Genomic DNA, 13,903 nt, shown 5'->3' with positions numbered 1-13,903 from the left:
ACTGTTCACCTCCATCAACATCGACCTGGCAATGGAAACACTTACCACACTTTTAGAAGAGACCATCACACACACCCCAACCACCATCAATCACATTACTAACAAAAACATCATGAAGCTAGTGGACCTGTGCCTCACCACCCACTTCACCTTCAACAACAATCTACAAACAAACCAATGGCACACCCATGGGATCTCCGCTATCAGGATTCATAGCAGAAGTGGTAATGCAAAGACTAGAACAAACAGCCCTACCAACCATCAAACCAAAAATCTGGGTCCGCTATGTAGATGACACCTTTGTCATCACAAAACGAAACAACACCCTCACAGGCATAAAGTTCACCAAGGAGGAAGAAACCAATAACAAACTTACATTCCTGGACGTCACAGTCGAAAGAACGGACAACGGAGAACTACAAACCTGCGTATACAGAAAACCGACAAACACTGACCAAATACTTCACTACACAGCAACCATCCCAACACACACAAACGTAGTTGTATCAGAACACTATTCCAATGAGCCACCTCACACTGCAGCACAGGTGAACTTCGGAAAAAAAGGAGAACCACCTATACAACGTATTCAAGAAGAATAGATACTCAAAAAAATACAGTCCGCAGATTCCTCAAGAACAAACCATGACAAGCAGACCAGACACAGCCAGAAACCCTAACCACCTTTCCATACATCAAAGAAGTTTCAGAAATGACAGCCAGACTACTAAAACCCCTCAGAACCCTAGTAGCACACAAACCCACCAACACTCTCAAACAAAAACTAACAAACTTAAAAGACCCAATACAACCCATGGACAAAATCAACGTCGTCTACAAAATTCCATGCAAGGACTGCCACAAACACTACGTAGGACAAACAGGAAGAAGGTTAGCCACCAGGATACATGAACACCAGCTAGCCACAAAAAGACATGACCCTCTCTCCCTCGTAGCCCTACACACGGAGGAAAAAAACCCACCATTTCGACTGGGACAACTCATCTATCCTGGGACAGGCTAAGCAAAGACATGCCAGAGAATTCCTAGAGGCCTGGCACTCCAACCACAACGCCATAAACAAACATATAGATCTAGAAACCATCTATCAACCCCTCAGAAAACAAACAGGAAATTACATCACCACAAACCCCAGGAACCCCATCCAGGACAAACATATAAAATAGAAAGCAGATGACAACAGCTTCGCTTCACTTGGGGTTTGCCACTGATGATGTTACCTAGCCAGGTAATGAAACGTCTGGATATCAAATCTACAGCTCAGAGAACAAACCTACACCCCGAATATTCACTTCTGTGCTGTAAATTTCTACGAAAATAAATGTTTCTAACAAAAGAGAACAGATAAAGATAAAGGCAAAATAACGCATGGAAAATGAGTCACAATACATCAACGAGGAGAAAGTGAGGACTGCAGATGCTGGAGATCAGAGCTGAAAATGTAGTGCTGGAAAAGCGCAGCAGGTCAGGCAGCATCCAAGGACCAGGAGAATCGACGTTTCGGGCATAAGCCCTTATTCAGGAATGAGGAAAGTGTGTCTAGCAGGCTAAGATAAAAGGTAGGGAGGAGGGACTTGGGGGAGGGGCGTTAGAAATGCGATAGGTATTTCCAACGCCCCTCCCCCGTCCCTCCTCCCTACCTTTTATCTTAGCCTGCTGGACACACTTTCCTCATTCTTGAAGAAGGGCTTATGCCCGAAACGTCGATTCTCCTGGTCCTTGGATGCTGCCTGACCTGCTGCGCTTTTCCAGCAACACATTTTCAGCTCATAATACATCCTACAAGGCTCAAACTAAGATACTTCTTCCATGCAGTCAAAGGGAAACTCCATAAAGCTCCACAGTATTCATCTTTTTACTGATGACCACAGTACCAAAAAAAACTCCTTGCTCAAAGGCCACTCCAGAAAACATTCAGCACACCAGTGATTCAAGGGAGTCTATACTTCCAATTGGAAATGTGGCCCGTTCCTAATTTTAAGTTTCCTATGATCAAGTGGGCTGTAGCTGAATGAAGGACAGGCACGGTGGCACAGTGGGTGGCACAGTGGCTAGCACTACTGCCTCACAGCGCCAGAGACCCGGGTTCAATTCCCACCTCAGGCGACTGACTTTGTGGAGTTTGCACATTCTCCGTGTCTGCGTGGGTTTCCTCCGGGTGCTCCGATTTCCTCCCACAGTCCAAAAATGTGCAGGTCAGGTGAATTGGCCATGCTAAATTGCCCGTAGTATTAGGTGAAGGGGTAAATGTAGGGGAATGGGTCTGGTTGGGTTGCGCTTTGGCAGGTCAGTGTGGACTTGTTGGGCCGAAGGGCCTGTTTCCACACTGTAAGTAATCTAATCTAAACCAATCTAAATACCGTATAAAGAGAAAAACATGTTGTATTTTAGTAGATTCCATTCAGTTATTAAATGCAGCCATGTAACAATAGTATAGAACTCAAATTTTGTCAATACCTTGACTGGACTGTCTTACTGTACTGCTTTTGGGTTGCCTCCCATGTTGTAACTGCCCACAAAATAAAGGCCATCTGAACCTCCACTGCCCCTTTTCTTATTTACATCCAAGTGCATTCACAATCACCCATGAGTTCATTGACATATGCTGATCCCAGGATTAATCAATACCTTGATTTGAAATTTATTTTCAATCAGTGAATGGCTTGTCCCATGCCATCTCTAATCTCCTCCAGATCTACAATTTTCAGTGATATTTGCACTCCTTTAATGGTCTACTGAGCATTACCAACTATAAATTGATCTACCATTGGCATTCAAGCTTTCAAAACCCAAAGCTCCAAATCTCCTATCTGATCTTCTCTGCCTCTAAGATGCCCTTTAATATCACCTTTCTAACCTTAATTTACTTTAATATCTCCTTGCTGACTGTCAAAAATTATATCATTATAACAGTGCTTTTCCAGCAATGTTCAAGGTGTAAAGTAAATACAAGGTTCTTATTGTTGAATGTTCAGTGAAATTGACATCTGATAACAGATTTGTTAGTAGTAAATGGTAAAATCACAAATCACCTATAAAATACCAAAGGCTACCACTGGCATGAGATTCCTGATGAAGGGCTTTTGCCTGAAACATCAATTTTCCTCCTCATCAGATGCTGCCTGACCTGCTGTGCTTTTCCAGCACCACTCTAATCTAGACTCTGGTTTCCAGCATCTGCAGTTCTTGTTTTTACCTGAGATAAGAGAATGTCATGAAGCCATTATGCCACTTGAATCTGTGGCTGACTGATCCAGTGATGATATATAACATCGGCAACATGAGTTATATAGTAGACAACTTGTTCAGTGGATCAATTAACAGACTTAAAAACCTACTGTGCATATAGACTGCTAGACACACACTTAATATACACGAGAGCCAGCTTCCAAATAAACAGACAAAAAAAATTAGTCACATGCTAAAATCATGCAATACATTTTAAACAGAATAATGAAATAGATAGTGTGTTTTGTTTTCAACTGTCATGAAAACATTGCAAACATGCTCTAAAACTGCACATCAATTCTGCACTTAAAATTAAGGAAAGCACAGATCAAAAGACAAAATCCTATATTTGTGAAGAACACTGTATATTGCATGATATGATTTATTCCATAAGGATAGAACACCAAATTGCTTAGGGGCAATGCAGTCATGTGTCCCAAGTGAATAAAGCTATGATTTCAGGGCACAGGGTATACAGTTAATTTCATAACTATATATTATAAAACTGTAAACAAAATCAGTATAATTTTGGAAGGCATCTTTAAAGAGAAAAATTGCATTTACCAAGAAAGCATGCAAAGAAAGAGATTTCAAGTAATAACTGAACAGATTGCACGTTTAATTACAAGTCTTATTTTGATCAGAACAAGCTTGACAAATTTAATTAAATATTAAATAATTAAATATTAGACACTTTATGTTGCTGAATATTAATATTAAGACTGAAGGTTACCCTCCCTACCTCCCAGTGTCTTGACCCTGACAAGAAAATAACTTGGATCCCTCTAGCTTCGGACCCATGCAAGTACAGGTCAAAAGAAACAACTTGCATTTGGAGACTTCAAGCTCCAAAATAAACAAAGTTCACAGAGGCAGCAAATAAAAATAAAAAAACTGGGATCTCTTGGAAGATACCTGGCAGAGTAATCAGATTCTGAAAGAGATAAATATTGACTACACAGTGTAATGGTTGGAATAAAGAAACACATTTTTCCTCTTTTGTTTCTTTCAGGGACCAGGAGTGTCATTAACAAAATCAGCATTTGTCGTCCATCCATTACGTTTGCACTGAACGGCTTGCTCAGCCATTTCAGACGGCTGTCAAAAATCAACCACATTCCTGAGAGTCCTGAACTATTGGCCAGATCAAGATAGCAGATTTCTTTTCCTAAAGAACAGTAACCAGATAGGCTTTTCCAACAATCAATGATAGTTCATTGTTGTTATTACAGATACTAGTCTTATATTCCAGACGTATTAATTAAATTTAAATTCTAATAGCGGCCATGTTTAGATTCAAACCGATGTCCCACAGCATTACCCTGGGCCTCTGGATTATTAGCTGAAAATGTGTTGCTGGAAAAGCGCAGCAGGTCAGGCAGCATCCAGAGAACAGGAGAATCGACGTTTCGGGCATAAGCCCTTCTTCAGGAATGAGGAAAGTTTTCCAGCAACACATTTTCAGCTCTGATCTCCAGCATCTGCAGACCTCACTTTCTCCTCTGGATTATTAGTCAAGTTACGTCATGCCACCACATCCGGAACATTCATCTCTCTCTTTGTGATGCTGAAGATGATTTTTTTTTAAATTTCTGACTTTCAGAAAATAGCAGAGAACACTGAGCAGGCATTCTGCCCGTAGTGCTGGTCTTAGTTCTCTGAAGGAACAAATTATGTAGTTCCATTCCCTGGCTTCTCAGATGTACAAAAGAAAGTCTTACGTGAGTCATTTGTAAATCATTTGTATAATTTAGCTTTGTGACAAGTTATGAACTGTAGCTGATTTTTTTTTTGTCTTTAGCTTTCAGCCTCCACAAACTATTTCACGAATACAAGGTATCTAAGCTAAAAATTAACAAAATGGATGCTAATACAACTTGTTTAATTAGTTGCCAAAAAATCTGTTTTAGTTTGGTGAAAACACAAAATTCAATGACCACACTAAACTTCATTACTAACTTTGGGAAGTGAGGAAGAATGGAGCTGAGTTGGAGAAAAATCAGCATGAAGTGCATCCTCCTATTTGCTACCAACCTCCAGGTGCTCTGGTTCCCTCCCACAGTCCAAAGATGTGGATTGGCCACATTAAGTTGACCAGAGTGTCTAGGCATGTGTAAGTTAGGTGGATTAGCCATGGGAAATGCAAGGATAGAGTCGGTGTGGACTTATTGGGCCAAATGGCCTGTTTCCACACTGTCAGGATCCTATAAAAAACTCTTTTCCTACAGAATTTTAACTGATAACTTGTCGCCTTGTTGCTCGTATGTGTTACAGCATACACAGCATGATTGCCTGGCAAAAAAGGAAGTTTAAAAAGGATTGAAGCAAAAGCTTTTGCATGAAAACAGAGATGGAACACAATTATTTGGACTTTGGTTCTTCTTCTGACTAAAATTCATTTAAATCCCTCATTTTCTTTCAGTGTTCATTTCTTAAATTACTATTTCTTGCATTTTTAACTTTATTTTAATTTAGTGCCTTTACTCAAATCACATTCACTAGATTATTACATTACAAAGTTGATCAAATGTAAATACTAAAAGATTGTGAACATTCTTTACTTAGCTGCAGAAACAGATCATTTGGAGTTGTGATTTATAACCACTTCATCAATCACAGCAAATTCATTAATGCATAAAATAATGTGCAAAACAAGTCTAATCATGGCTTCCTTACTAACATTGAGATTAAATTCCCTCAATTGAAACCAGCACAAACATAAAGGCTCTTCCTTGACAGGATTACCAAAGTATTAGATTAAATTAGATTAGTGAAAGAAATTGAGAAATGTGTACAGTCATAACGAAGGTACATATAGCTACATGAATCAGGAGAAGTAGGGCCATTCAGCCCCTCAAGCCTGCTCTTCCATTCAATTAAATTATGGCTGATTTCGTTGTAACCAAAAAAATCCACTATCATTTACCCCAATAATCTTTCAGCCTCTTAAGATTCTATGAATCACTATCATAAAAAATAATCAGATTCTGCTTTGTCAATTATTTCATGAAGAGACTTCCAAAGACATGATCCTCAGAAACAACATTTTCCTAATTTCTTTTAAATTGATAACTAGTTCTCAATTTTCCCACAAGATGAAATTTCCATTTTTTTAGTCACATACTAAACTGACATCATACTATTCTAGGCGAAAGTGAGCGCTGCAGATGCTGGAGATCAGAGTGGTGCTAGAAAAGCACAGCAGGTCAGGCAACATCCGAGGACCTGGAAAATCGACGTTATGGAGGTGGGGAAGAAGGTGATAGGTTGGAGGAGGGTGGAGCAGATAGGTGGGAAGGAAGCTAGGCAGGTACGACAGGTCATGAGGACAGTGCTGAGCTGGAAGGTTGGAACTGGGGTAAGGTAGGGGGAGGGGAAATGAGGAAACTGGTGAAGTCCACATTGATGCCCTGGGTTGAAGTGTTCTGAGGCGGAAGATGAGGCGTCCTTTGTCCAGGCGTTGGGTGGCGAGGGAGTGGCGGTGGAGGAGGCCGAATGGGAGGGGGATTTGAAATATTTGGCCATGGGACAGTGGGGTTGAATGGTATGGGTGTCCTGGAGATGTTCCCTAAAGCAGTCTGCGAGGAGGCGTCCAGTCTCCCCAATGTAAAGGAGACTGCATCGGGAGGAACGGATACAATAAATGACATTGGTGGATGTGCAAATGAAACTTTGATGAATGTGGAAGGCTCTTTTGGGACCTTGGATGGAGGTGAGAGGAGAGGTGTGGGCGCAGGTTTTGCAATTCCTGCGGTGGCAGAGGAAGGTGCCAGTGGGGGAGGAATGGGTTGTTGGGGCGCATGGACCTGACCAGGTAGTCACGGAGGGAACGGTCTTTGTGGAAGGCAGATAGAGGTAGGCTGAAAAATATATCCCTGGTGGTGGGGACGTTTGTAGGTGGCAGAAATGTTGGCGGATGATGCGGTTTACGCAGAGGTTGGTAGGGTGGAGGATGAGGACTAAGAGGGTTCTGTTGTTGTTGCGGTTGGATGGGTGGGGTTTGAGGGTGGAGGTGTGAGACGTGGATGAGATGTGTTGGAGGGCATCTTCAACCATGTGGGAAGGGAAATTACGGTCTTTAAAGGAGGAGGCCATATGGTATGTTCTGTGGTGGAACTGGACCTCCTGAGAGCAGATACGACGGAGGAATCAGGAATACGGAATAGCATTTTTGCAGGAGGTAGGGTGGAAAGAGGTGTAACCCAGATAGCTGTGGGAGTCAGTGAGTTTGTAAAAAATGTCAGTGTTAAATTGGTCGTCATTGATGGAGATGGAGAGGTCCAGGAAGGGGAGGGAGGTGTCAGAGATGGTCCAGGTGAATTTAAGGAGAGGTTGGAATGTGTTGGTGAGGTTGATGAACTGTTCAACTCCTCGCGGGAGCACGAAGTGGCGCCGATGCAGTCATCAATGTAGCAGAGGAACAGATGGGGAGTGGTACCGGTGTAACTACGGAAGATGGACTATTCTATATAGCCAACATGTAAAAAATGTCAGTGTTAAGTCGGTCGTCATTGATGGAGGTGGACAGGTCCAGAAAGGGAACATCATACTATATTTTCTGACTAGCATACGGGATTGATAGCAACCTGGAGATCACCATCTTCAAGGTTCTACTTTTTAAAACATGCTTAACTCCCTATTTTCTGCTTTTAGAACCTCATGCTTTGTTCAACCTATGCATTAATACCAATGTGTACAATAACTGTTGCCTGTTCATCATTTCAATCCACAGTATTCTGTGGGCTCTCCAAGACATCCTTGACTCTAGCACCAAGGAGGCAACATACAACCCTGCAGTATAGTTTCTGTGGCTGCAAATGATTTATCCCCTTTATGATTAAATCTCTATTACTATAGCCTTCTCACAATTATTCCTCCTCTGTCATGCAGCAGACACTACCAAAAATTTGTCTCTTGCTATTTTCCTCTGAGGCCATTCCCCCAACATATCTAGAAGAGTATTGCTATTTGTGCAGTGTCTGCCTAATCCTCTTTCTCTGCCTGGTGGTCATCCCTCCCCCTGTGGAATCTTAGCCTGCAGAGTGACCATCTCTCTGTAAATGCTGTCCACTCCTTTTATTTTAGTTTGATACATTATTTAACATTTTAAAAATTTTTAAAAATTGGAAGGCACAATAAAATGCTCAAAATAAACTGCAAAGATAAAGTTACAAACACAGCATATCTCAAAATATGAACAAATTACTGACCTTTGCCCCACCTAAAAGGCCAAGAGACAAAGCCACTCTGGTACGTAGATCAGGTCTATCCTTTGGCCAAACATACGTCAACATAGCCCTAAGAATTGTTCCTGTATCAACATCTTTCAACTGCAAGATAATTTAACAAAATTAGTATTTTTTCAAACTTCAATTTTGATAAAAAGAACTCCAAAAACATGAACATTTTGGGTTTCTAATGGTTACTGAGTTGACAATGCAAATGATCTTGTTTAACAGACGCAGCAAGTGCTGAGTCACCCTTGTGGTAAGAATTATACTGGTATGTATTTCGTTAATGGCTGGGTGCCCAAGTCTTCCAGTAAATTATTGTAGTTACACTTAGAAATGGAGAAGGATGCTTAAAATTATTTCCAGTTATAATTTTTCAAGGAAATTTAATGACGAGAAAGCTTCAAAAGATTAGAACAACAACATTGTAGGTCTTCTGAATCCTTAAAAATATTTCATTGCTTTGCTAAAGCAACACAAATTTGCTGAAATTTGCAAAATAATTACTTACCTAACTTTCAAAACTCAAGACTTAAAAATAACAGTCAGCAACACTAACATAATTGCACAGGATTTGCAGTCCAAAAATGTGCAGGTTAGGTGAATTGGCCATGCTAAATTGCCCGTAGTGTTAGGTGAAGGGGTAAATGTAGGGGTATGGGTCTGGGCGGGTTGCTCTTCGGAGGGTCGGTGTGGACTTGTTGCGCTGAAGGGCCTGTTTCCACATTGTAAGTAATCTAATCTAATCACATTGAAATGGTTAGCATATGCTATGATCATTCCTCAAACTGATAGCTACTTCAGGAGTCTGGAAATCCTGAAACTGCCAGTGATTCCATGTTTCCCCACACACAGCCCAGTGAGGTCCTACATCACGCTATCAATCCAATCATCAATGATCTGATACAGTAAGTTCTTTTTCACTATTAGATTTGTGATAAAATCTCTCAAGAAAGCTAAAAATTTGTTGAATGATGAACAATTGGATTTTTAATAATGCATTAAGTTCAGAGTGACGTTTGAATAAACACTGTCCCTGAACAGCTAATTTTTGGAATATCAAATATCTCCATCATGATAAAACATTCAAATTCAAATGTAGTAAGATAATTTGTTTTAACAAGTTTATGATATTTGGTTTGACTTTAATCCTATATTTCCATGAATTGTTTATTTCGGTCTTTGAAATTTTGCTTAAAATGAGAAAACTGAGCTCTTCATTTGTTGGTTTGTTATGAGAATACTTAAAAGCAATAACTTGTTGACCCTCCTTCAAAATGTCTCTATTGATGGACATGTGCAGACCCTCTTTGACTAGCACAAAATTCCACCTTACTTAGTGAAAGTGAAAATGCAGCTCAGAGTGCTGTTGTTCCATCAATGACCATAAAATCCATTCCTGGGGAGTTTTGCCGAACAAAGACGCCTGGAGGTGCAGATGCATAACTCCTCGAAAGTGGAGTCCAGATAGACAGGGTGGTGAAGGCAGGCTTGCCTCCATTGGTCAGTGGATTGAGTACAAGAGTTGGACATCACTTTGTAACTGTAGAGAATATTAGTGAGACCACTTTTGGGGTATTGCATTCAACTCTGGTTTCCCTGATATAGGAAAGATGTGAAACCTGAAAGGGTCAGGAAAGATTTAGCTAGGGTTGGAGGGTTTGAGCTATAGTGAGAGGCTGAATAGGCTGATAAAATCATGAGGAATCTGTTTAAGGTGAATAGCCGAGATCCTTTTTCTCAGGGTAGGCGAGTCCAAACCAGACGGCATAGGTTTAAGGTGAGAAGGGAAAAATTTAAAAAGGGACCAGAGAGGCAACTTTTTCATGCAGAGGATGGTGTGGGTATGTGGTACAAGTACCAGAGGTGGTGGTGCGTTCAATTATGAAACTTAAAAGGCATCTGGATGGTTACATGAATAGGAAGGGTTTCAGGGATATGTGACAAATGGGACAAGGTCAGTTTAGGACAGTGTGTTGGCATGGATGAGTTGGACCGAAGGATCTATTTCTGTGCTGTATAACTATGACTCTAATTGCAAATACACAATTTTCCAATCACAAAACAAGCTATTTGGAACTGTCACTTCTAAGAATTTCTGAAGGGTTCTGAATCAACAGACTATTAACACACTCAAGAGAAAGCTACATTAAAGTTGATGGGGTTTGGGTAGGGACAAATATGTCAGAGGTGGTGAATTATACTAATTCTAAGAATAATATATGGAAAAAATATAATGGGGAAGCAAAAGATTATAAAGACCAAAGGACACATTAATTTAGACTGGCAAGGAATAAAAAGGAAATTGGACAGGATCTTGTCAATACAAAGTTAAGTCATTAGAAAGGATAATGTGATAATTGAGAAACAAAAGAATCTAATCGAGGATAAAAGAATGGCAGAGTATGCTTTTTCATCGCTTCCACAGAAGCATGCCTTCATGTGAATTAGAGGATACACAGGGGAGCTGAAACAATTACTTGGAATAATTATAGATAAAGAAGTTCAACTGAAAATGTGGTGAAACTCAACTCAGAATGCTGAATAAAATCGTCTTTCAAATATCCTTGGATAGAAATGTTGCACCAGAGGGATGAACGATTACAAATATAATGTCTCTATTTCAGAGTAAAGAAAATCACTTAGATATTAGCCTAAACTCAGGGGTAGGCTTCTAAAGGCTAAAAGAATAAAAGTACTCAATTGTAAAGATCAGAAACACAAGATAGAAGAAATTTGAAGTGCAATGAACCAAAAATCAATTGTATATCAAGATGCATCACTTTAAATTGTCTTATCCAATGAGACAAATTCACCTGATTTTTCAATTGCTCCATTAATACTAGGGTGGGGCATAAAGGATGAAGATTAAAGTCATATGAAATTGATGCACAAGCTGCAATCTTCAAAGTGCTTACATGAACTGCAAGATCAGGTTTCTAGGCCAGCCTTCCTCCCAAATAAAAATGCTGCATTCACTTGCAAAATAAACAACTTGAAGAATAAAATCTTATTACTTATTTGTTACCCTTCCTCAACATTTTTTGTATAAATGCACAAATGACACTCCTATTTCATCTTTGCAAAATTATGACTTTAAAAATTATTGATTGCAACAAAGATTTCATGAATTGCATTGACATAGCACCTTTAACATACTAAAAAGTGCTTAACAAACGCTTCGTTGAAATTATTCATAGAGATGCAAATTGGATAGTAAATATATTTCATAAAAACAATATCCCTCTACAAGACAAATCAGATTTGAAAATAAAACTGCATTCAGAGTTTAGACAACAAACAGATACGTTACTTTTTTGGGGTCGGTATGAAGGCCTCCACCAGCATGCCCATGCCAGTCTGTCCTTTTACCTGCAAACTGCCACCACTGGGTTCCCTGGAAGAAAAACAAGGCAGTTATAAGAAAGAAAATACAGAACAAAGCCAAAAGTCAAAAAAATTAACAGAAATTATGTTACTGATTTCTAAAATTAGAAACTAACTCATTGACATTACACATTGAATACCACACTTACAAGCCAACTTGCATTTCAGTTATATTCAAAGCTACAGCCAACTGTTTTCATAACACATGTTTTGGCTGTAGATTTGAATATAACTGAAATGAAACTTTGGTGGGAAGAATAAGAGTGCTGAATATTATTTAAATGGAGGAAGACTGTAGAAAGTTAGGAGAGGGGAATTTGGGAGTCATTGTCCACGAATCATGAAAGCTAGCGCATAAGTTCAGCAGTGATAGGGAAGGAAAATATAATGTGGCTATTATTTCATTGAGAAAGGAATATAGAAGTAGGACGGTTTTGCTAATACTATACAAGGCACCAGTCAGACCCTGGTTAGAATACTGAACAGTTTTGGGCCTCTTATATCAAGAAAGATATACTGGCATTGGAGGCTGTCCAGAGAAAGTTCACAAGGCTGACACCAGGAATGGAGGCACTACATTATCTGGAAAGGTTGAAGAGATTGGGCCAATACTTGTCGGAATATCCAAAAATAAGACTTTATTGAAACAAAATTCTTAGACGACGACAGGATGCATGTAGAAAAGCTATTTCTCCTTGTGAGAGAGTCGACAACCAGAGGGCATATTAGATTGCACATTTAAGACATAGGAGGAGGAATCGCTTCTCTCAGAGGGTTGGGAATCTGTGGAATTTTTCTTTTTAACCGCAGAGGGTTGTTGAGGTTGGATCACTTAGTATATTGAAGGCTAAGATTAACAGATTAAGCAGTAAGAGAATCAAGGGTTATGGGGAATGTGGAGTTAAGGATTATCAGATTAGCCATGATCCCTGAATGGCAGAGCAGATTAATGGGCTACATGGCTGACTTCTGCTCATGGTCTCTCCTGGTTTTTCTCAATCGCCAAGTCAGTGCCCGGCATAGAAGCAATTGGGGCAACCATTCAATGAAAATTCAAGGTCTTAAAATTCGCCACTGCTGCAAAATACAAGTCAACAATTAAGAAACTTGCCTCAGGTAACTCCTGAAAGACCAACAATTTTTAGTTCAACTGTATGGCCTATTCTAGACTTACTTCCTTTTAAACTTAGGAATTGTGTTTAGATTGCTTGATTTTTTTGGGGGGGTTAATATGTAATAAAATTACACATTTTCTCTTTCACCCATGCAATTTGTCTACTTAATTTTGATCTTGTAAATTAGATTTTAATAAAGCAAGAGCCACATGCTAAAAATGGGAAACCTATCACCCCATTTCACCTGGCTGTTATAATATAAACAAGCAAAAGCTCCAGTATTGCAAATAATGCTCACTGATAAACAGGAAAGTTTAATCAATGGAAAAAAACATGATCAGAAAGTCAATAATAAGATTACGCAACACAACCAAAACTCCAATCCACTGCTGCACTCTCCATGAATGTGATTTCAACAGGAATTAGTTTTTTACTAGATTATCTCCTTGCAGTAAATCAAAGAGGAAAATTAACCTGGGTGCATTGCTTATACATCACTTAAATAAGAAATTCACTTCAGTCCAGCCTTTTATTTTAAATAAAGGAATGCCATGAGTAAAGAAACTTAACAGTTGGCAAGTGTTATTAAAAACTTTTAGATGGAGAATGAGAAAGTAGAAGAGCAAAACAGGGGCAGCAGCCACGTTTTCTCAGTGTATTGTGACTGTGGTGTTCTAGAGCATTAATATTGATAACAAATATTACATTTAGAATGCTCTCATTATTGACAGGTAGAAATCACTCAGCCTTCTTGCTGGTATCTCTGGCTCATAAAGCATAATAGTCCAGAAGTGGGCAAGTGTTTAATCTATGCCAATGCTGGTCTGAAGTGTCAGAACTGTACAATAATAATTGAATGACAAATTCCACTCATAACCCTTTGCCTCCAAACTAAGTACAACAGATAGTATTCATGGCAGG

At 39.5% G+C, this 13,903-nt stretch overlaps 1 protein-coding gene across 4 annotated transcripts in view; it reads right to left on the bottom strand.

Annotated features, from left to right (window-relative positions):
* Nucleotides 1-13,903, bottom strand: part of abcb7 (ATP-binding cassette, sub-family B (MDR/TAP), member 7) — a 96,269-nt gene that overhangs the window by 47,103 nt on the left and 35,263 nt on the right. For all 4 annotated transcript variants that reach the window (XM_043704999.1, XM_043704996.1, XM_043704995.1 and 1 more), the window contains exons 3-4: nt 11,794-11,877; nt 8,460-8,579 (exon numbers count right to left, since the gene is read on the bottom strand). In XM_043704999.1, the coding sequence (XP_043560934.1) occupies nt 8,460-8,579; nt 11,794-11,877 (204 nt within the window). The remainder of the gene's footprint in view (nt 1-8,459; nt 8,580-11,793; nt 11,878-13,903) is intronic.

The sequence above is a fragment of the Chiloscyllium plagiosum genome, chromosome 15, assembly GCF_004010195.1.
Source record: "Chiloscyllium plagiosum isolate BGI_BamShark_2017 chromosome 15, ASM401019v2, whole genome shotgun sequence".
Classification (NCBI taxonomy): Eukaryota; Metazoa; Chordata; class Chondrichthyes; order Orectolobiformes; family Hemiscylliidae; genus Chiloscyllium; species Chiloscyllium plagiosum.
The sequence above is the reverse complement of the archived record's forward strand: the minus strand, read 5'-3'. Positions and strand labels throughout refer to the sequence as shown.